This window comes from Ostrea edulis, chromosome 4, assembly GCF_947568905.1.
Source record: "Ostrea edulis chromosome 4, xbOstEdul1.1, whole genome shotgun sequence".
Classification (NCBI taxonomy): Eukaryota; Metazoa; Mollusca; class Bivalvia; order Ostreida; family Ostreidae; genus Ostrea; species Ostrea edulis.
This window is the reverse complement of record NC_079167.1, coordinates 22,516,920-22,541,437: the sequence shown is the minus strand read 5'-3', so window position 1 is coordinate 22,541,437 and position 24,518 is coordinate 22,516,920. Positions and strand designations below refer to the sequence as shown.

Genomic DNA, 24,518 nt, shown 5'->3' with positions numbered 1-24,518 from the left:
AAGGAACTCTGCGTTTGTATTAGATATATCATTAATTTACCAACTCACATATGACAAGGAGTGATAATACGTATCTTATTATGCCATCAATTTTAAGATATCACGTTTAAGGAAGTCAGCTACTTATACCTTTTGATTCCAGGTAACATAAGGTCACATGGACAGTTGTAAATTAGTCAGATATTTAATACAAACAACGAGATCCTTAAGATATTTATGAAAAACTTGAAATTTTAGGTTGTCAGGAATCAAAATCTATAAGTAGCTGACTTCCTTACTCGTGATATCTGAAAATTGATTCATATTAAGTTACTTAATATCACACCTTGTCATATGTGAGATGGTAAATGAATGATATATTTATTACAAACGCAGAGTTCCTTAAGATACATGTATGTACGGAAGACTTAGATTACTAGGAATGAAAGGGTATAAGTAGCTGACTTCCTTAAGAGGATATCTGAAAATTGTTGGCATGTCAAGATACCTAATATCATACTTCTTCACGTAGATAGTTGTAAATTAGTCAGATATCTAATACAAATACAGAGTTCTTTAAGATATTTATGAAAAACTTTAAATTTCATCTTACCTGGAATCAAAATGTATAAGTAGCTGACTTCCTTAAGGGTGATATCTGAAAATTGATGGCATATTAAGATACCTAATACCATCCCACTTCACATAGTTAGTTGAAACTTAGTCATATATTTAATAAAAAGAAAGAGTTCTTTAAAATATTTATGAAAAACTTGAAATTTTAGGTTACCTGCAATCAAAATGTATAAGTAGTTGACTTCCTTAAAGGTCATATCTGAAAATTGATGGCATATCAAGATACCTAGTACCACTCCACTTCACATGGATAGTTGTAAACTAGTCAGATATCTAACACAAACACAGACTTCTTTAAGATATTTCTGAAAAATTTGAAATTTCAGGTTGCATGGAATCAAAAGGTATAAGTAGCTGACTTCCTTAAGGGTGATATCTGAAAATTGATGGCATATTAAGATACCTAATACCATCTCAATTCACATGAATAGTTGAAAATTAGTCAGATATGTAATACAAACTCGGAGTTCTTTAAGATATTTATGAAAAACTTGAAATTTCATGTTACATGCAATCAAGAAGTATAAGTAGCTGACTTCCTTAAGCGTGATATCTGATAATTCATGACATATCGAGATACCTAGTACCACTCCACTTCACATGGATAGTCGTAAACTGGTCAGATATCTAATACATGCAGAGTTCTTTAAGATATTTATGAAAAACTTGAAATTTCAGGATACCCGAAATCTAAAGGTACAAGTAACTGACTTCCTTAAGCGTGATATCTGGAAATCTATGGCATGTCAAGATACCCAATATCACTCTTCTTCACTTTAATAATCGTAAATTAGTCAGATATCTAATACAAACTCAGAGTTCTTTGAAATATTGGTAGAAAACTTGAAATTTCATGTTACCTGCAATCAAAAGGTATAAGTAGCTGACTTCTTAAGAGTGATATCTGGAAATTTATTGCATGTCAAGATACCTAATATCACTCTTCTTCACTTTGATAATTGTAAATTAGTCAGATATCTAATACAAACTCAGAGTTCCTTAAAATATTGGTAGAAAACTTGAAATTTCATGTTACTTGCAATCAAGAAGTATAAGTAACTGACTTCCTTAAGGGTGATATCTGAAAATTGATGGCATATCAAGATACCTAATACCATTCCACTTCACATGGATAGTTGTAAATTAGTCAGATATCTAATACAAACACAGAGTTCTTTAAGATATTTATGAAAAACTTGAAATTTCAGGTTGCCTGGAATCAAAAGGTATAAGTAGCTGACTTCTTAAGAGTGATATCTGGAAATTTATTGCATGTCAAGATACCTAATATCACTCTTCTTCACTTTGATAATTGTAAATTAGTCAGATATCTAATACAAACTCAGAGTTCCTTAAAATATTGGTAGAAAACTTGAAATTTCATGTTACTTGCAATCAAGAAGTATAAGTAACTGACTTCCTTAAGGGTGATATCTGAAAATTGATGGCATATCAAGATACCTAATACCATTCCACTTCACATGGATAGTTGTAAATTAGTCAGATATCTAATACAAACACAGAGTTCTTTAAGATATTTATGAAAAACTTGAAATTTCAGGTTGCCTGGAATCAAAAGGTATAAGTAGCTGACTTCTTAAGAGTGATATCTGGAAATTTATTGCATGTCAAGATACCTAATATCACTCTTCTTCACTTTGATAATTGTAAATTAGTCAGATATCTAATACAAACTCAGAGTTCCTTAAAATATTGGTAGAAAACTTGAAATTTCATGTTACTTGCAATCAAGAAGTATAAGTAACTGACTTCCTTAAGGGTGATATCTGAAAATTGATGGCATATCAAGATACCTAATACCATTCCACTTCACATGGATAGTTGTAAATTAGTCAGATATCTAATACAAACAAGGAGTTCTTTAAGATATTTATGAAAAACTTGAAATTTCAGGTTACCTGGAATCAAAAGGTATAAGTAGCTGATTTCGTTAAGTATGATATCCGAAAATTGTTGGCATATCAAGATACCTTATATGATACTTCTTCACGTAGATAGTTGTAAATTAGTCAGATATCTAATACAAAGACAGAGTTCTTTAAGATTTTTTGAAAAACGTGAACTTTCAGGATACCAGGAATCAAAAGGTATAAGTAGCTGACTTCCTTAAACGTGATATCTGGAAATTTGATGGCATGTCAAGATACCTAATATCACTCTTCTTCACTTTGATAATTGTTTATTAGATATCTAATACGAACTCAGAGTTCCTTAAGATATTTTCGAAAAACTTGAAATTTCAGTTTACCTGCCATCAAAAGGTATGTGTAGCTGACTTCCTTAAGCGTGATATCTGAAAATTGATGACATATCACGATACTCCCAATATCACTACTCGCCATACGTATCGTTGTAAGTTAATTAAATATATGATATAAACACGGACTTCCTTATGGTATTCATACGGATCTTGAAATTTCATTTTACCGGTAATCAAAATGTATAAGTAACTGATTTCCTAAAGAGCGATATCTGAAAATTCGTGGCGTACCAAAACATCATGTATCACTTCTTGCCATATGTATAGTCGTAAATTCGTCAGATATCTAATACAAACATAAAATTTCTTACGGTATTCACACTTATGTTGGAATTTCAGGGTAACTCCAATCAAATTGTAAAAGTAGCAGATATCTCAAAATGGATGGTATATCAAATGATTGAAGGTCTGAATTCAATCTATATCACTTTTAAAGTAAACACTCAGTTGAAAAAGTGTATTCGTATTTTGCATTGCAACGTTATGTAATTGGGATAATTGAGCATGCAATTTCATACGACTCCTCGTCTTCTTTAGAAATAAATCTGATAGATAATAATTTTCAAACTCATTAACCTTTATCTGGTAGCGAGGTATCAGTAATTATAACTTTTATATTTTGTAGTAGCTGGCTACGTGTAGCTAACTTTTCTTACCTTTAGTAGCTGGCTACTAGTAACTGGATACTAGTAGCTAGCTTTTCCTGGTTCAAGTAGCTGGCTACTAGTTGCCAACTTTTCTTATTTTAAGTAGCCAGTTACTAGTAGCTGGTTACTAGTAGCCAACTTTACCGATCTTGGGACGTTTCGCACCGCAAATAGGAGCGAACCGTCCTAGTGAGAATCGTCTAAGTACGAAACGTCTTTTGGTGCGAAACGTCCCGTTACCGATTCGTCCCATGACTATCCGTCCCCTAGTGGATCCGGCCCAGAAAAAAATAATATTTTTCCAAGTGCTATTTACAATACTGAATTGATTTAATTCATCTGCGTATGTAATCTTCATGGTGTGTGTGCCGCTGATATCTTCTGTCATCAGGTAGTCATCCTTTAATATGCTCTATGGTATTTATGGCTTGATTGCAGACTAATTAACCTTGATCACACGTAATGGATATTAGTCTTCTTGAGACTGTTTATCATAACAAATGTCTCTTCTTTTAAAAGCAAGAAAAACATACTTTGCCAAAGCATTTAAGGTATTTGTTCCTCCATATTGAAATAAGCTTTCAGTATTTCCCCAAAAGAAGAGATGTTTTGATAGTTGACAGCTTTTTCGAAGATCATTATACACATCACAATATTCAATAAAGTGGGCTTCATTTTCAATACAAAGAATACCTTTTGTTTTTCGACAAAATTTACATACTGTCCCTTCTTGGAATATTTCTATACCTGCCACATTCTATTTCCAAATCATGAGCAATTCTTTGAACTTTTGAAAACAAAAACAAAACAAAATTCTAATAGTTAGGTTACTGTAAGCTCGTAATTAATGATCAAAGGTTGCACAACAATGCAGTTATAAAAACTGTTTTCACTAAGGTGTTTTCACAATGATCAGTGGACATGGGACACACATTTACATTGATTGCTATACACAGTTGAATAACGATGATTTTACAATCATTAATAAGCACACATTTTCATAACCATCGCACTTCAAACAAAAATTATAAATCCTAGTTAAGGGTTGTATAAACAATTTTATTTACAAATTACACGTCTAACTTCAGCAGTTATCTAATTTTGATCACTATAACTGCAATATATATATGCAAAAACTTCCCTTTTTCTCAAGTAATAATCATTTATCATATCTTTGATTTTAAAAAAATGGAGGGACGGGATCGACTAAGCAAAATGGGCCGAATCGACCATGGGACGGATCGACTAGGGACGGACCGACTTGCTACCACATCGAAGTACTAGCTCTATCGCCATACAGACGGGGACATTTTTTAGCGATTTGAAAACATGGGATTGAAATTGTAATTTTTTAAGTCAATTTCAATCCATTTTGGTTTGAACATATTTTATTGGATATATAATATGCAAATGGTTCGTATACAAGTTCTAACAACTTGAGATTTTTCACACCTACAATTAATAGATAACATATGCAAAGACTTAATAAATACCATAATCATACATGTACATTTAGCGTAAAATATATTACTATCATGATCGAGAATCTGCTTGAATGAGAGATATATTTCTGTACAGCAGTAAACATTCCATTTCGAAAGAAAGTACGTTACGTCACATAATGGAGACCTATACCACCTAATATTGCTACTACACGTGCATGGAAAAGGAAAGTGAACAAAGGTAGATAACGCCCCGATTTTCATTGAAAATAAACACCAAAAAATTGTATGCTGTAAAAACAACAGAAAATGATTAGTAGATGCAATTCTTGTTTATCGCAAATTATCTATGTAAAAACATTCAATAATTTAATTTGAAATAATGAATCCCGAAATTCGTTATATCAATTGCATAATTCGTTACAACAAATTTTAAAAACTTGTACTGATGAAAAGGTGAATATAATGAACAGTGATCAATCTCGTAACTCCTATAAAGAATACAAAATTAAGAGTTGGGCAAACACGGAACCCTGGATATACCAGAGGTGTAATCAGGTGCCTGATCTTGCGACATTTTCATCCAACTACATTTTATTAACTACTCGTTTTAACAAATTTAAATTCATTTGTTTTAATGCATCAAAATTCGATATAATGAATTGAAAAATCTATAATTTCAAAGTATTTAATATATTCTTACTAATTCTGCAATTCGCTATCACGAATTATTTATAATTTGATATAAACGATTTTATAAATTGTTATATCCCATTTAACAATTCGATATAACCATTTCTGAAATTTCGTGTTTTCAATTTAATTCGTTCAACAAATTTGTTATAACAAATTTAATCCGTTGAAACGAATTTAAAAGTTTGAAATAACAAAATAAAATCAGTAATGACGAATTCTGGAATTCGTCATTTCAAATTAAAAAATATTTTTGATAGGTCCTACCTAAATGGGCTTCCGTAGCGTAAGGTTGAGGTCAGCGCCCCAAAAGTCATCATAAGTAACTTCCACAACAGTAGCAGAGTTTTTAGCTGATGTAAGCGTATGCTGGAATTCTTCGACTTGTTCAGCTTTACATCTACGACGACGATGGTGAAGATTTAAAGTGCAGACTGCCCAGTAGGGGCCCTGCTACACTAGGTTTGTTGCGGCGAGGCGACGATGGTGGTCGACCCTCGGATCCCCTGGAAACGGGGACGGGTCTTCTTGAAGATCCGGGGATGGTTAGGTCCTCCAGAAGGTGGTACATGGGTCCATATCCTCTTCCTAGAGTCGATCGCCCACGGATCCCCACAGTATAGTCGGGGGAAGGGCTTCTTGAAGGTAGCTTGCTATTCTTCATCTGTGGTCGATCGACCCTCGGATCTCCCTCAGTAAAATCGGGGAGACGGTCTTCTTGAAGGGTACTGACTAAAACCCGGTCTCGGTCCCGGTCTTCGGTCTCGGTCTCGTGACTAAAACCCGGTCTTCGGTCCCGGTCCCAGATACTTTTATTCAATAAAAACAGAATATATCAGGATATTTGAGCCCCATTTCTCAATAACTTAAGTATGACATCTCATGCCTGCATTCTGATAGTAAATTGATCATATTATTTTCTTCTTTTGTAAAATAATATGTGAAAACTCCGGGACCGGTGGGACCGAGAAATAAAAACAGTGCTAAAAGCAAGTCCTGGTCTCGACATTTTTCCTCAATAGCCGCTTTAATCTACCTTTTCATATAAAATATAAGAACGTGATACTCAATGGCATCCCTTTGTATACATATATTTCTGATTTATTGTGTGTATAGGTTTTTTATTCCAATATTCTTTATACATGTATTTATGTCAGAATCGAACTCCACTACATGTACATGTACGTGACATTTTGTCCCAAATGATCGCGTTACACTACCTTTTCAATAGAAGATAAGGATGTCGAAGGAAAATAATATATATGTACTTATCCCGGTGTATATTTGTTTGTAATTTACAGTTAGTTTATTTGTTCATTTATTTTATTTCTTCTATTCCTGTCAAAATCAGTTTTCAAAGAATTCATGTTTGGTATTCCGAACCCGATCTCTTTATATGGGTATAGTTTTATATAACCAATAAATAATAACTAAAATATTTCTTCCTTTCTTATTTCATACTTAGTTTTCTTTTTTTTTTCAGTTGTAGTTCTTTTAAATACAATGCTTTTAAAAAAGTCCACCTAATATATTTATAGTATCTATAAAAGTGTGTCATACATAGAGCACATGCTCACCAAAAATTCTCAGATTCTGTATACTTATACAGAAGATACCCTCTGACTTTAGATGATCTTCAAATAACCTATGGTATATTTTTACTGTAATATTATGTGGTAACTATATTTATTGTGAATAGTTATATACGTATATGTGCAAACATATATGTATTAATTATGCTGCACAAAAACTGTTGGTTTCCTATTTTCAAAATATCTTATATTTCAAAGTGCATAAATTTTACATAAACTGATAAATTTACAAACAATGAAATCTGCATTTATAAATATGCAAGACATACATGTAAATTTATTTAAGAATTGAAAATACAAATAAGCCTACTGTTAGCGTTTCATGAAAAGTATGCCTGCGTGAAGCATTTTATACCCTCGTGTATTTGTACTAACCATTCAAGAGTTATGGCTAAAGCTAAAGATTTTCAAAAGTAGGTCAAATTTGAAAGGTGAAGAGTTGCATGTAAAGAAAGGTCTTGTCACAAGGAGTACACATGTGAAATATGAAAACCCTATCAACATGCATTCAAAAGTTATGCCGAAGGTTCAAGTTTTTGCTGACAAACAGACGGATGGACCAAAAACAATATAAATGCGCCCCGAATATCCGATTACGGGGGTATAACATTTGCTTTTCAAATGCGTCATTCTTGTATTCAGAATTTTTCTGGAAAGGGGCGGGGGAGGGGTTGTTGACTAGAATGCACATTAATTTTGTTTCGCTATCAACAACAATTATTCATCATGTTTCAATAATCATAATAAAATTTAAGGACAATATTTGTTTTGTTTTTTTCCATTTCACTAATGAACATAATTTTTTAAAGTACTTCATACATCGTACATTCTGGACTCATATCTTGCACGTATTATTCTAATATTTATATAGAGGCTTTTCTTCCCTGATTAAAACAACTAATATAACATCATGATTTAACAAATTAATGCGATTCTCACGATACACTCGTAAATGAGAGAGAGAGAGAGAGAGAGAGAGAGAGAGAGAGAGAGAGAGAGAGAATACATGTACATATACGGAGACCTGGTTCGGAATACACCAACATTGAATTTGAAAATTTTATCAATCGTGTGGTCAGGTGTTTGACCTAAATGAAATATAAAAAAGACTTAATTTTGTAAATACTACATCCAACAGTAAATTACAAACAAATACACCTGGATAAGTACATAAATATTATTTCTCTTCTACATCCTTATCTATTTATGAAAATGTAATGTAACGCGTTCATTTGGGAGAGAAAAATCACGTAGTTGAGTTCGATTTTGACATTAAAAAGGAAAATTGGAATAAAACACAAACATACAATAAATCAGAAACATACATGTGCATACAAAGGAATGTCATTTAATATAACACTCTTATCTTTTTCTCATAAAAAGGTAGATTAAAGCGGCTATTTAGAAAAATAAAAAACATCGAGACCGGGACCGGCTTTTAGCACTGTTTTTACTTCTTGGTCCCACCGGTCCCGGAGTTTTCACATATTATTTTACGAAAGACGACAATAATATTATCAATCAACTATCAGAATGCAGGCATGATATGTCATATCTAAATTAACGAGAAATTGGGTAAAATATTCTGATGTATTCTGTTTTTATCGAATAAAAAAATCTGGGACCGGGACCGAAGACCGGGTTTTAGTCACGGGACCGAGACCGAAGACCGGGACCGAGACCGGGTTTTAGTCAGTACCTTCTTGAAGACTGTGTTTAGGAGGCGACAAAGGAGGTACGGAGGGATGACCCCATCGGATCCAGTGCAGAAACCCACCAGCTCTGTGCTTGAATTTGTCTAAATAATTTAGATAGTCGCCTAAATTTCCTTAGTTACTGGCCAAAAGCAGATGGATAGTTGTGTGTATGCAAATGTATTTATGGCAGAAAGTGTTTAATGTGGAGTTGACAAGGCTCGCACGTCCATGACTTTATGAGAAAGCCATAGAAGACGCGTTAGACCACTGTCTTTAATAGATAGTTGGCCCCTTTGCATCTAATTACCGTATATACTCGCTTATAAGTCGGTTGTATTTTTTAAGATTATTTTGTAGGAATTTGCCATTGACCCGCTTATAAGTCTGTACAAATTTTTGTCAGAATCGGTTGACAATTTCAATTCCATGCTCTAATGTTTTTACCTATGTTTCAAACAATATTTTGAGAAATTAATAATTATGAGGTGCTCAATATCCAAGTCATATCTGTTTGGGGTTTAAACGCAACCCTTGATCTATTATGGGCAATGATCCCTTGTTTACCTAAGCAATTATGGTCTCCTAATTACCAGTACATGACACCGTGTTTACTTAGTGGCACGCGCCTCGCGAAAACTGTTATTGTGGGATTCCGGTATAAGTCATTGTATCAACAATAGAGTTTTCAAGAGTCAAGAATGATGGTCTAAATTATCTGTTAACAATATTCCATCTTTTATGAAATATATTTCAGTCGGTATACATATGAATATTTCAATATTAAATCGGGTTCGTAATTCAATTTTACCGATAAACGATAGATTAGTTGAATTGAAAGTATTAGTTACCGGTATGTAAATGATTTTTAACTAGATAAAAATATGTAAATACTTGTACTTTATACATAATTTTAAAATACATAAACAATACAATATGTCTAGATGTTTGTGATTAGAGATTCAGAATCCCGGTCTGAGCCATTGCATTTTCTCCCTTCCTGTTACAATTGGTGCCGTGACCAGGATCTCTAGTCAGGTGCTCTACCAACTGAGCTAACTGGCCATCGGCGATCGAATACGGCTGGCCGTTACATTATCAACATTGTTGCTGTGTAATATTCACGAGTGCGTATAGGCACGTGCATTGTTTTTCTTTCATTTTTTGGGTGCTAAAATGGCGATAAGTTTATGTTATAAATGCCTATTGAATGGTATCAACGGAAATTCCTTAATCGAATTCGCGTGCGCGTGAATGCGCGTGCATTGTAATATTTTACATCTAAATTCAAGTATTGGTCTATAACATTTTTAGATTTGAATTAATAGCTTTGATCTATGTTGCAAATATGATTTAGGACTCTACTCATTATTGTTATCAAAATCACTTCCTCGCACGTGCGCTCAAATTTGATAGGCGAATATTCAAATACAGATATATCCTTCATGAATGAAATATATGGAATGATATTGAGGTCATAGATACGTACTACTAAAACCTACAAAGTAGGATTATTGATTGTGCTGAAACAATCGCGCATTCGCATGTATGCACATGCATTATTTTTGGTCTTTGCAATTTGGAGTCGCTGTTAATTCCTCGTTCTTCATTGAAATTTATCTTGTAGTCATATATTTAGAATCCCGTGGGGATCCGGGTTATAATAGGTCCTCAGTATCCCTTGCTTGTCGTAAGAGGCGACTAAATGGGGCAGTCCTTCGGATGAGACCGTAAAAACCGAGGCCCCGTGTTACAGCAGGTGTGGCACGATAAAGATTCATCCCTGCTCAAAGGCCGTAAGCGCCGAGCATAGGCCTAAATTTTGCAGCCCTTCACCGGAAATGGTGACGTCTCCATATGGGTGAAAAATTCTCGAGCGGGACGTTAAACAATATTCAATCAACAATATATTTAGACTTGTGAAGTATTGGTATGGTCCAATTACTCACCAACACGTGCATGCACGTGCACTGAATTTTGATCGGTTAGTACTTAAATATCTGTATCTGATTTCTTTTAGTATGAAATGATCTGCAGTCTGCACATTATAAAATATACTAGCGGGAAAAAGAAACTGTGCATTATTTAATATATGAAAAAATAATAAAAAATAACAATGAACAAATTTTATTTTTTGTAATACTGTTAACAAATGTATTCGTTACAACATTTCATAATCCATTAATGTTAACGTCGAATGACGTCAATTTCAGCACACTCGAAAGACACTGGTATTCGAACTTGAATTAACAAAGTTAATAACGCGTGTGACCACCATTTGCATTCACGCATGCTTGACAACGGCGCCTCATTGATGCCACTAAAGTGTTCAGAAATGCTTGAGGGATGTTGTTTCAGATGTTGGTTAAAGCCTGGCCTAAATCAGCCAATGTCATTGGCTGATTTGGTAAACGTCGTAGACGTTGTTCCATTTCATCCCAGACGTGCTCGATCGGCGATAAATCGGGGGAAACAGCTGGCCAAGGCAAGACATCGACATTCTGTTGAACAAAAAAGTCCCTGACTACACGTGCAACATAAGGCCTTGCGTTGTCTTGCTGCAGAGTGATGTGATTTTGCTGTCTCTGTATGAAGGGTATCACATGGCGCTGAATAATTTCGTCTCGAGAGCGTACGCCGTGAGATTACCATTGACAATTTGTAGAGGGGTCCTTTCACGTGCTGTTATTCCACCCCACACCATAACGCTACCTCCACCGAATTGTCGACGTTGCACAACACAAGCGTCCTGGTACCCTCCCCAACGCGACGATACACTCTACAACGACCGTCACTGCTATTCAAATGAAATCTGGATTCATCAGTGAACATAATATTGGCCCAGTCCTGTATTCTGAATCGCAGATGTCGTCTGCACCACGCGAGTCTATCGATACGATGACGTTGAAGCAGTATTGGGCGCACCGCTGGACGTCGTGGTCTGATGTTGTGCTCGAGCAGACGATTACGCACAGTTCTTGGACTGATTGGTTGAAGTACAGGAATGCTACGAGCAGTCAAACTTGCTGTCTGGAAATAATTTCTCAGGTGCACAAGTCTAATGTGGTTGTCCTGTCGACGCGACGTCACACGAGGATGCACAGAACGTGGTCGATCCCGAGTGTTACCAGATTGTTGGAAACGTCTCCTTAATGACTGGATGGTGTGCCGATGAACTCCAAAGTGTCTTGCTACTATATTTTTGTGCCATTCTAGCTTGAAGCATCCCAATAGCACGATTACGTTGGTTTTCGCTGAGTCGTGGCATGACAGAAGGGTAAATTTTGTCATAACTAAAGTGCTCTCCTTACGAATAGTGTCCAAACAAACCTTTTATACTTCTTACTCCAAACAGTATATTGGCCAGTAAAACTCGTGCGTACGAACACTTCAATAAACAACATGTGTTCACTAACCATGAAAAAGTCCGTGCATCTGAGTCGGGTACTATCCGATATTGTTAAAATTTTTCGATTGTTTAGATTTTATAAATATAAACAATAAATATAGAAAAATTATACTAAATTTTATAATGCACAGTTTCTTTTTTCCGCTAGTATATATTCAGACGCTTCACAGATTGATATGGTCAAAACCACTTGTACTGAAACAAATACCACCACTTGCTAAATGGGGGAACGTTTGAGGGGTTACACCCTAAATCGTCGCCCCATCCCAAAACGTCGCCACGGCGACGATTTGGGACAAGATTGCACTATCATTAGGGGTGACGATTTTGTGCTATAAAACCTATTCAAACTTTTGGTCATAGTATTTCAAATTTCCTATGCTGCATTTTTTAGCATTACAAGTGACCCTCTGACATGACTCTCCAAAAATGAGAATTCTTGAAAGAAAGGTTGTAAAACTTTTAAAAGCGCCGCGAGCTGTATACAATTTTCAGCAACTCTGCAATATCTCTGGTGTTTGTGAACCGATATGTTGGTTACATGTGTTCCTGACATGTGCTTCCCGTAACATGAAATCTCTTGATCGCGAACTCAAAACACCATGAGCTGTCATATAGCGAACTATTTTCGACTGTCACTCTGGTGTTTGTGAACCGATTGAGCTGATATTTTGCATGTGGGTTATATGGGACTAAACATATAGGTTTCATGAGAGAGAGAGAGAGAGAGAGAGAGAGAGAGAGAGAGAGAGAGAGAGAGCAACGGGTTAACCAAAGATAATGTTGAAAAATAAAGAGGAAGGATGGGTGTTTCTCGAGGTTTTCACTAGTGTCCAAACGGTGGGAGAGTGTCCAAACGGTGGCTAACAGGCATAATCTAATATAATCTGAGGTTACTATGACATCAGCGGTGCACAAGACCTAACACCCCATGATCAGCAGAATGACCCTACAAGAAAAGGCAAAACGATTCATTGTCGGACATTTCTCTCTCTCTCTCTCTCTCTCTCTCTCTGGTGGAGTGGACGGAAAAAAAATATTATACAACAGGACAAGTAAAAGACGAAGTAGAAGATGAAAATGTCTTGCTTATAGGGTCAAGAGAACTTTTGCGGTCATAGCTGGACCACAGAAGAAGAAGGAGGAGAGGAGAAGGTGTTAACAAACAGGGCCAGTTTGTATGTAAATGATGTTTCTAAATAGTTGCAGCAAGGGGAATGACAATTTGGGATGTGAGGTTATGCCCAAATCGTCGCCGGTGACGGGCGACAATTTGGGGTGTTACATAAGAAACCCCAAATCGTCGCCGGAGACGATTTGGGACGTTCGACAATTTGGGGTGTAACATGGGGAACATCTGTAACGGACCCCGTTACAATTAGTACTAGTTTTATTTGCAGGTGTTGTGGTGAAATTGCACGTCAAATGCAAAATTGAAATTTTACGGCACAATTTGTAAAAAATTATACTGCTTTGAAGTTTAAATTTTGCCATCATGATTCATGTAAACTATTCTCAATGACCATGGTATCACAAATGGCTTAGCATCATACGAAAAGAAATTTTGAAAAAAATTCATAAGTGAAAATAGTATGAGAATTTGAACTAGGTTGAACTCACAAAAAGTTTTTCTAAAATAAAAAAAATCGATGAAATATATTAGAAATTGAACAAGGTAGATTTAGCAATACTAGTATTCCAAGAAACGAAAGAAAATGTAAATTATGTTTAGAGAGCATTGAAGATGAATATCATTTTATATTAGTACATGTATGTCCTTCTTATAATGGTTGTAGAAAACAGTATTTAAAGAAATATTATGATAAACTTTCAAGCTTGTCCAACTATTATCAACTGGAAATATTACGGAATTATGTAAACTTGGTAAATACCTATATAAATGTTCATCTATTAGATCTCAGTTATTATAAGATTATCCTCAGTATCTATGCTGTTCATGTACATCAGTATGATGTATTATGTTCTGTTACTATTTCATTGTATAATTTGTTGTTGTATATACTTGATACATATGAACTGTATGGTTCCTGGTCAATAAACAATACAATCCAATAGTGAAAACAATAAAATGGTGACTCACTTATGGCCAGGTACTGTAAACCTATAAGAGAGAATACATCTTGCATAGAATGATGTTTGAGATTTTTATGAATTCAATCGCATTCTTTTTACTTTAAAAAAAACCCCATACCTATTGGTGATTTTGAATTTTAGCTTCCAAGACATGCCCAGAGGATGAATTTGCATGTAGATCCGGTAACTGTGTTTCAATGAGGTGGACATGTGACAATGAAACAGACTGTCTTGATGGATCTGATGAAACTGACATATGTAATGAGTGAAAGATGCAAATTGCATCATTTGTACTAAAACTAGGGTTGTGACCCTTTAACAAGGGGAGATAATTAGGAAAATGCAAACAAAAGTAGTGGTTGCTAAAAAATCTTGTTCTCAAGAACCACTGGGCAAATTATCACCAAACTTATGCATAAGGATGAGGATAGGTTGTAAATTACAAATTGTTCAAGGTATCATCCTGGGGCAAAGGGTGTGGTCTCAAGGTCACTTCAAAGTTGACCTTAAATTATGTTTTGTTAAAACTTTGATATTTTGCTTAGTATAAGGACTAGGATCATCAAATTTTGTCAGTTGATACATCTTAGGACCTAATATCATGTTGTTTCAAAAGTAGGTCATGGTGACCTACTTTTGAATTTCGCAGGTAATTATTATTAAATGGATTTTGATGCATATCTTGGACACTATTGAGCCTATGATCATTAAAAGTAGTCAGTTGATGGATCATGGAACCTTAAACTGCGTCATGTGAAAAGTATGTCACCATGACCTACTTTCTGAATTTTTGGCTAATCATTTATGAATACATTTTACGTTGTTATTTCAGATACCGAGAGGTTTAGAATCATCAAACCTTGTAAGTTGATGCGTCTAGAGGCATCAAAACATATTTATTAAAAAAAAGTAGGTCACAGTGATCTACTTTTTGAATTTTGAAGACATTCAAATTTCACATTTTCAATTCTAGATGCATATTTTGGACACTATGAAAGCTAGGATCATCAAACTTTGTCAGTTGATGCATCTTGAGTCTTCATAGCTTGTTGACCAAAAAGTAGGTCACCGTGACCTACTTTTGGAATTTGACGACTATATTTAAATATTTCAGATACTATTTGACTTACAATCATCAAACTTTGGCAGTTGATGCATGTTGAGTCTATTTTTGGATTTTGACGGCTATATTTGAATATTTCAGATATATATTTGACTTCCAATCATCAAACTTTGTCAGTTGATGGGTCTTGAATCTTCAGAGTGTGTCGACCAAAAAGTAGGTCACTCTGACCTACTTTTGGAATTTGACGTCTATATCTGAATATTTCAGATACTATTTGACTTCAATTATCAAACTTTGTCAGTTGATGCATCTTGAGTCTTTGGAATGTGTCGACCAAAAAGTAGGTCACTGTGGCCTTCTTTTGGAATTTGACGGCTATATTTGAATACTATTTGACTTGTCAGTTGATGCATCTTGAGTCTTCAGTGTGTCGACCACGAGTAGGTCACCGTGACCTACTTTTGGACAGTTACATTTAAATTTTCAGGTACTATTTGACTTAACATTATCAAACTTTGTTAATTGATGAATCTTGGTTAGTGAGAATTTTTGTCTGGTTTACAATGTATCACAAGAGCGATTCTAGGCCCATGGGCCTCTTGTTTGTTTTACAACCTTGTTTTAAAGTGAATTTAGGATCCCCAAGTCTCATTTGTAATTGAATTTTCAATAATTTTTCTGTAGAAAAGAAATCTTGCACCAGTGAACAATTTAGTTGTGGTAATGGGGAATGTATCCCAATCAGCTGGCGCTGTGATGGTTCTCCAGACTGTGCTAATGGTCATGATGAAACCTGTAATGCCCCAACCTGTGCAAGTGATGCATTCAGATGTGACAACAACAAGTGTGTCAACAACAAATGGAGATGTGATATGGATGATGACTGTGGTGATAATAGTGATGAAAAAGCATGTCGTAGGTGTTTTTTAAATTTCTTTCAAATATTGAAATTTTTAAATGATGAGAAACATTTGAGATGCTAAGATTTATACTGTCTTCTTGTGATAGCTGATGTGACTTGCACTGCCGATGAGTTCCAGTGTTCAGACAAGCAGTGTATTGATAAATTGTGGCAGTGTGATGGTGATGCCGATTGTAATGACCAGAGCGATGAAACCAACTGCACAACCAAAATTGTTACTATTTGTAAATTGGATACAGAATGGGAATGTCTCACTGGTGAACAGTGTATCCACAATTCCTGGAAATGTGACGGGGATGAAGATTGTTTGGATGGGTCAGATGAGTTGCACTGTGAGATTCATTGAACTAACTATCAATAAGTACCACATTAGTCTCAGAACATGGATGGCATACTAAATATAAGGGAATGCAAGCTACCATTTCTGTCTGTATTTAATGATATGTGGAGGTTTGCATGTACTTGATTCTTTGTAAAATTGCCAGTATTTAGGTTATGCTGCAATATTTCACAGCTAATTTCTTACACAAGGTGTAATTTAAAGATGTTACCGTGAAGGTTACTGCTACTTCTTTCAAAAAAACTTTTGACAGACGGCGTATAATGACTTAATTAGTCTTCATGCGTAAGTGGACTTTAAACTGTTGTAAGCATTGACCTGCTTTAAGGTAACTGACATAGGACCATTTGGAATTGGTCCAGTTATGAATTTGCAGGTCTTTTATTGTCTAATCTTGGCATTGCAACAAGTATTTGTTTGGCCAAAAATGCACCCAACCTTTTCACGTCATATGTTGGATAATGATATTAAAATCATTGATACCAAAGATATTAGTTTAAGCAATAGTAAATATCTTAAAGAAACAAGGTCTTGCATTCCATCAGTTACAATGAAATTCTTCAACGAATTTGATTGGCATGTATACTATTATTGTGTACTTGTAAATAAAGTATTCTGGAATGGGTACAAACACGCTACACACAACATGAAAGTTATTTGTCTTGTCATATTAACTGACTTATGATGGAATGTTTATTTTTAAGTAGGACTAATTACAAACATGAGAAAACATAAGATGTGTATACCCCCCCCCCCCCCCAAGCTTGTTTAAATACATCTTGTAGAGGGAGACGTATTTTTCTAACTTCTTTTACTATAAGAATGAAACAACAGTGTATGATTATGAAGTATACTTAGATACAATGAATTCATAGAACATCAACAGGAATGAGCATAAAATGACACATTTAGATATCACCTGAACTCATTAAGAATATGCCTAGACTATTAAATATTTCAACATCTTTCCAATTTGATATCTAGCAAAAGTTTTGCTCACTAGATAGAATTATGTAAATTCATTAATTGTCACATAGAATAAGAATTTGCAGACTTTTTTCATTTCTTGTAATGTTATAATGATGACACGTTTCAATTTGAATTCGAGCTGATAAATGATGCATACATAATTAGATAAACTATAAATTGTATAAAAAAACAGTCTTGAGATGATTCTTGCAGACGATAGTTTATCTTAGCATGTTTAGATAATGTATCATGATTACTAAGAAATCTTTAGAAAATTTAATGTACAATATCTTTTGTCTTTGAAGGTACAACCACCTGTCGACCTGATCAATTCAAATGCAATAACAGTGGCTGCATCTACCACACCTTGAAGTGTGACGGTTACATTGACTGCATGGATGGATCAGACGAATCAAATTGTCGTAAGTGTAATGCAAGATATTTTTCTACCCATCCAAGCCTAATAATTTGACGAGTAAAATACGAAGTATACTATGTTGGTTTTGACAGCGGCACAACAAAGTCAATGTCCCAGTGATAAATTTGACTGCTACAAAAATGGATCCTTATGTATTGAGGCCACCAAGCTGTGTGATAGCAGAAAGGACTGTGCTAACTTCGCTGATGAGGATAATGAACTCTGTGCATGTAAGAATTTATGAAGTTGTATATTACCTGGTAGATACCTCTATCTCTCCAGCACTAACTTTCATACTCCATTTGTTAAGTCCATTTATATACGCCCGTGCATCTGTCTGTCTGTTCATCCGAGGCCGTTTTCTGGATGTTCTTTTTCCCCGTAATGGATGCATATATGGCTTTGAAATTTGGTCACAATTTCTTCCTCAAGAAGCGTATGAGTGTGTTTGTATTTCACCTGGATTGGTGCACCTTGACCTACTTGAGGGCTATAAGTAGGTGAAACAGTTTTCCGGACTTGTTTTCGTTATGGATACAGAAATTTAGTCATTAGCTTCCTCTGGAGGTATACAAGTTCAGTTTGTATTTCAGCTGGACTGGTCCGTCCATCTGTGACCTACATTAGGGCTAAAAGTACAGTGTAGCTCAAACAGTTTTCCGGACTCTTTTCATAATGGATACAGGTACCCCGGTATGCCACAGGCTTCCTCTTGGAAGAATACAAGTTCAGTTTGCATTTCAACTAGATTGGTTAGTCATTGACCAACTTTCGGGCTAAAAGGAGGTCAAACAGTTTTCCGGACTTTTTTGTTACATATACAGACAAACTTCCTTGAAAAGTGCTAGTAATTCAAAATTTAAGAGGGAATAATTTCCATAGTTGTATATTTTGTGTTGTATATGAATGCTTCCATTACCCATAGAATAATGCAAATGAATGAAAACTAGAACAAGAGGCCCATGGGCCACATCGCTCACCTGAGTCACCTTGGCCCATATCTGAAGACTTTCCATATATATTTGCATGTAAAACCTTAGTCCCTATTATGGCCCAAACTACTCTTTGCAAACTTGAATCTACACTATGTCAGAAAGCTTTCATGTAAATGTCAACTTCTTTGGCCCAATGGTTCTTGAGAAGAAGATTTTAAAAGCTTTTTCCTATATTTGTATGTAAAACTTTGACCCCCCCCCCCACTTGTGGCCCCATCCTACCCCCTGGGGGCCATGATTTGAACAAACTTGAATCTGCACTATGTCAGAAAGTTTTCATGTAAAAATCAGCTTTTCTGGCTCAGTGGTTCTTGAGAAGAAGATTTTTAAAGATTTTTCCTATATATTTATATGTAAAACTTTGATCCCCTATTGTGGCCCCATCCAACCCCCGGGGCCCATGATTTGAACAAACTTGAATCTGCATTATGTCAGGAAGCTTTCATGTAAATCTCAGCTTTTCTGGCTTAGTGGTTCTTGAGAAGAAGATTTTTAAAGAATTTACCTATATATTTCAATATAAAACTTTGACCCCTATTGTGGCCCCACCCTTACCACGGGGGTCATGATTTGAACAATTTAAAATCTACACTTCCTTAAGAAGCTTCCACATAAGTTTCATCTCTTCTGGCCAGGTGGTTCTTGAGAAGAAGATTTTTTAGTGACCCCACCCTAATTTTGCTTTTTCTTGATTATCTCCCCTTGGACAGGGGCCTGGCCCTTCATTTGAACAATTGAGAATCCCCTTTACCCAAGGATGCTTTGTGCCAAGTTTGGTTGAAATTGGCCCAGTGGTTGTTGAGAAGAAGTTGAAAATGTGAAAAGTTTACAGACGGACGGACGGACGGACGCCGGAATACGGGTGATGAGAAAAACTCACTTGAGCTTTCAGCTCAGGTGAGCTAAAAACTCTATAGACATTGTAATGAAATATTCTATGATTATTGATAGTTTTCATTTAAAGAAATGTGAATTTGACTGACTTATGTCCAATACTGACTTAAAGATGAAATTTTGACATCTCTTTATCAATTTTCTATTTTTTACCTTTCTATATTTTCAGCAAATCCATGCCACTTGAACAACGGGGGTTGTATACACACTTGTATCCCCACTGGCGTTAAGAACAGGCGGTGTGACTGTTTGGATGGCTATCGTTTAGTTGGCAATACATCCTGTGAAGATGTAAACGAATGTGATCAATGGCCTCCAGGCTGCTCACAGAAGTGTGTTAATGAGAAAGGGTCTTACAAATGTGAATGCATGTCAGGCTATTTCCCAGAACTGCTAGATGACGGCCAGCATGTTTGCAAAGCCACTGGTAAGTGACAGTTTTCAATTTTTCACGGAAAATGTGAAATTAGTTACATTAGATCAATTATATTCTTTTTTAGTTGTGTATTTTGATGCTATATTGTCATTTTAGGTGGGAGGCCTTGGTTGTTGTTTGCTAACAGACAGGGCATCAGGAGACTGGAAGTGGACACCATGATTCTTCAACCAGTCGTTGGTGATCTCCACAGTGCCATTGCTGTGGACTATGACTATCATAGTAAAGTGGTTTACTGGTCTGACAGTCACGAAGAGAAAATAATGAAGTAAGTATTTAAGGTACTTTGTATTGTAGTAGATGCTAAAACATAAAATGTATTTTTGTGAAATTCCATTGAATGTTATATAATGGTAGCAATATACAGTGTATATAATGAATTGATTTCATCATTAGGGCAAACATGACAGAGAAAGGAGAGACCAATGATACAGGCATACCCGTTATCAGTAGTGGTGTCAAGACTCCAGATGGAATTGCTGTAGACTGGATTTATCACCATCTATACTGGACCGATACTGGCTATAACACCATTGAAGTTGCTGCTGTTGATGGGTCCATGAGAAAGATCCTCGTAGATAAAGATCTGGATGAGCCAAGATCTATTGCAGTTGATCCAGAGAATGGGTATGTGTTTTTCACTGGAATATGATTTTACGGAAATTGAAACTCCAAAGCGTAACTCTTAGCTGAGCAAGTGACAAAATGTTTTTCCCCCTGCTTTTAGGTGGATGTACTTCTCTGATTGGGGGAGAGTTCCTAAGATTGAACGCATTGGAATGGATGGTAACCCAGCCAGTAGAAATGTTCTTGTACAGAAAGATATTGAATGGCCAAATGGTTTAACCTTGGATTATGCTAGTGAAAGAATATATTGGATTGATGCTAAAATGAAGAGCATATTTACTGCCCGTCTAGATGGTAAAGAAGTCAAAAGGATTCTGCACAATGCTGAACAAATCCTCCACCCATTTTCCTTGACTGTGTTTGAGGTAAGAAATTTGAGAACTTCTCTCATTACATAATCTATGTTGACATAAGTTCTAACAGTACTTAATTTGTTGTTTGTGAATTTTTCTTGCAGGACTTTGTTTACTGGACAGATTGGTCATCTGAGGCCATCCGTAAAGTTCACAAGTTTACAGGAGAAGATTACCATCAACTGGCCCTTGGCCTGAGAGCTCCAATGGACATCAAAGTTTATCATGAGCAAAGGCAGTTACACAGTGAGTATTTAAAATATTTGAAGCTATAAGCTCAGTGAAAGAGAATTGAAAAAGATGTATTCTGATTTGATACATCCTTGAAATGTGTTTATTCAGGTCGCAATAAATGTGGAGTCCTTAATGGTGGTTGCTCCCATCTGTGTTTGCCAGTCCCAGTCTCAATTGATGCAAAAGGATATGCATGTGCTTGCCCAGATAGCATAGACCTATTGAATGGAAAACAATGTAAAGACAATGGCAAGTACAGTATACACAAACCAATTGATATTCTTAGCCCATGGAGCAGGAGATCTGGTGCTAGAGCGGAGTATTATGCAATCTTTAATTAATAGTATCTTGTTTAACGTCCCTCTCGAGAATTTTTGCACTCATATGAAGACGTCACCAAGATCGGTGAAGGGCTTCAAATTTAGGCCTATGCTCATTGCTTACGGCCATTGAGCAGTGAGGATTCTTTAGCGTGCCACACCTAATGTGACACGGGGCATCCGTTTTTAAAGTCATCTCCGAGGACCCGTGACATTCACACCTGATGCCGATCGTTTGGCGATAGAACTGTCATTACCTGTTTTAACGACTTATGTCTGTTGCGGCCGGGATTCGAACCCCGACCTTCAGCATACAGGGCGAACGCTCTACCTCTAGACCACCGCGGCGATGCAATCTTTTAAAATCCTCCTTGCTCAGGAACATCTACCAAACATACTGCATTTCATCATGATGTATAGAATATTATCTACCTAATTTGTAAATTTAATGTCCTCTGAGTTAGGGATTATGGGGCTAGAACGGGTCCGTGGATCATATAGTAAAAATGCAAGTATTAATAATCTTTTCCTTAACGGTAAACCTCTGTACAATTTGAAGAAAAATTGTAGGCATGCACTTGGGTTGTGAAACAATCGACCAAACGTGTGAATTCTATGACTCCTAATCCGGAGTTTCAAGCTCTCGGGCAGTACTATTAGTATTATAGAGTGAAAATATAGTGATTGCTTAAAATTCTTCTCCATTCCTGATTAACTAGGAAGCAAACTGGGCACATTGTTATATTGAGCATGGAAGTCTCGATCAAAATTATGAGATTGGTGGACCGGGATCAGCGGTTTGGATTGTAATGCGGGGACTTATGGATTATATTGTGAATATGCGTTAAATGTTAAATCAATCTGATGTATATCTGAACATCTAGGAAATCAAACTATAATGTGTAGGCGCATAGTTACATTGAGTCTGTGTTAAAATTGTAGAATTTATTGGTCCTGGGTTAGAGTTCAGAACAGAACTATGGGAACATACATGTACAATGAAAATAAGGAAATGTAAAATTAATTAAAGAAATCCAGTGTGTTATGACAATGAATATTGTAAAAACACCTCGGTTAGCAGTTCTGACTTCCAGATGGAAGTCTTTGGCTCATAAACTGATAATACAGTGGCTTTGTAGAAATACTATTTACTTCTTAAGTTTGCACAAAAGTTGTATATGACCAGATACATTCAGTGTTCCATGATCCAGACTCAAAATCAAGGACTCTAAATTACAAAAGATGTTGTTATAACCGGAAACGTGTTTCAGGGACCTTTTCTGAATATTACTTAATGTTTTACTATTGATATATACAAATAAAATGAAATAGTTTAAACGAGAGAGAGAGTGTGTTGTCTGGACCACAGCTTAGTAATTGAGCAACTTATTTATTTCGTACAAAGATTGATAATGACCAGAATCATCAGAAATAAACACCCATTTTTATCCATTAGGATACCTAATTCTCAAAGTTTTAAAGATGCACACTTGCACTATCTCACAACACTTCTAATTCATATTCAATTTTTGTGATACACAGGTGACCGTTAAAGCCCATAGGTCTCATATTATTTCATATTCATAAAAGTTTTCTATCAAATTTAGTTCAGTCCCAGAATACCACAACTGCCGATATCGATACAACCACATCGTCTTCAGTCGACTTAACAACAGTGAGTGAAACCACAGATGTTGTCACATCAGCAACACCAGACAGCGAAACAACAGTGAGTGAAACCACAGGTGTTGTCACATCAGCAACACCAGACAGCGAAACAACAGTGAGTGAAACCACAGATGTTATCACATCAGCAACACCAGACAGCGAAACAACAGTGAGTGAAACCACAGATGTTATCACAGCGACAACATCAGCCGTCACCGCGGCAAATGAATCCACAGATGTGATCACAACACCAGATCCAACTACAACAGATAATCCAGTCACAACTTCAGCGACGGAAACTGCAATTTCCATACCAAATACGACAGGTATTCAGTTTTATTCATGTAGAGTAGAAAACAGTGATGGAATGGTTATGATACAACAAAATTAGCTGATTAGACTACAAATAATTTGAAAAGTAGAACTTCCCTTCAATACTAGTATATCGTTTGAAAATCACTGGGGTGTTTCCATTTATGTTGCAGATGTTTGAAGAACACAAGCACGTCCAGCATTTGCACAATTTCTTTCATTTAATAGACACGATTCTGAGTTTGGTAATAGCACACACATTCAATGATTCCTATCAAATTTTGACTGACTATAAGCGCTTGAACTGTAAAAATAAATAAAACATTTTTTGAAAATTGATTATTCATTGGATCATTAAATTTAATTTAGTTGTGACAAACATGCCATTCCTCCATAAAGTCTTATTCAGTACAAGTTATTCTAACGACGATTTCTGTTAATCGAGTGCATGCTACTCTAACTCTAATGAACAGAATCAGTCATTTCCATGATAAAAG

The 24,518-nt window shown here is 35.7% G+C and overlaps 1 protein-coding gene across 2 annotated transcripts in view; it reads left to right on the top strand.

Annotated features, from left to right (window-relative positions):
- Positions 1 to 24,518, top strand: part of LOC125670054 (low-density lipoprotein receptor-related protein 4-like) — a 42,878-nt gene that overhangs the window by 9,953 nt on the left and 8,407 nt on the right. The window contains exons 3-13 of one of the 2 annotated variants that reach the window (XM_048904976.2): positions 16,218 to 16,448; positions 16,542 to 16,787; positions 18,070 to 18,186; positions 18,275 to 18,412; positions 20,241 to 20,498; positions 20,604 to 20,775; positions 20,904 to 21,134; positions 21,235 to 21,499; positions 21,592 to 21,733; positions 21,830 to 21,970; positions 23,649 to 24,035. In XM_048904976.2, the coding sequence (XP_048760933.2) occupies positions 16,218 to 16,448; positions 16,542 to 16,787; positions 18,070 to 18,186; positions 18,275 to 18,412; positions 20,241 to 20,498; positions 20,604 to 20,775; positions 20,904 to 21,134; positions 21,235 to 21,499; positions 21,592 to 21,733; positions 21,830 to 21,970; positions 23,649 to 24,035 (2,328 nt within the window). The remainder of the gene's footprint in view (positions 1 to 16,217; positions 16,449 to 16,541; positions 16,788 to 18,069; positions 18,187 to 18,274; positions 18,413 to 20,240; positions 20,499 to 20,603; positions 20,776 to 20,903; positions 21,135 to 21,234; positions 21,500 to 21,591; positions 21,734 to 21,829; positions 21,971 to 23,648; positions 24,036 to 24,518) is intronic. The other variant, XM_056162245.1, reaches the window with a different exon arrangement.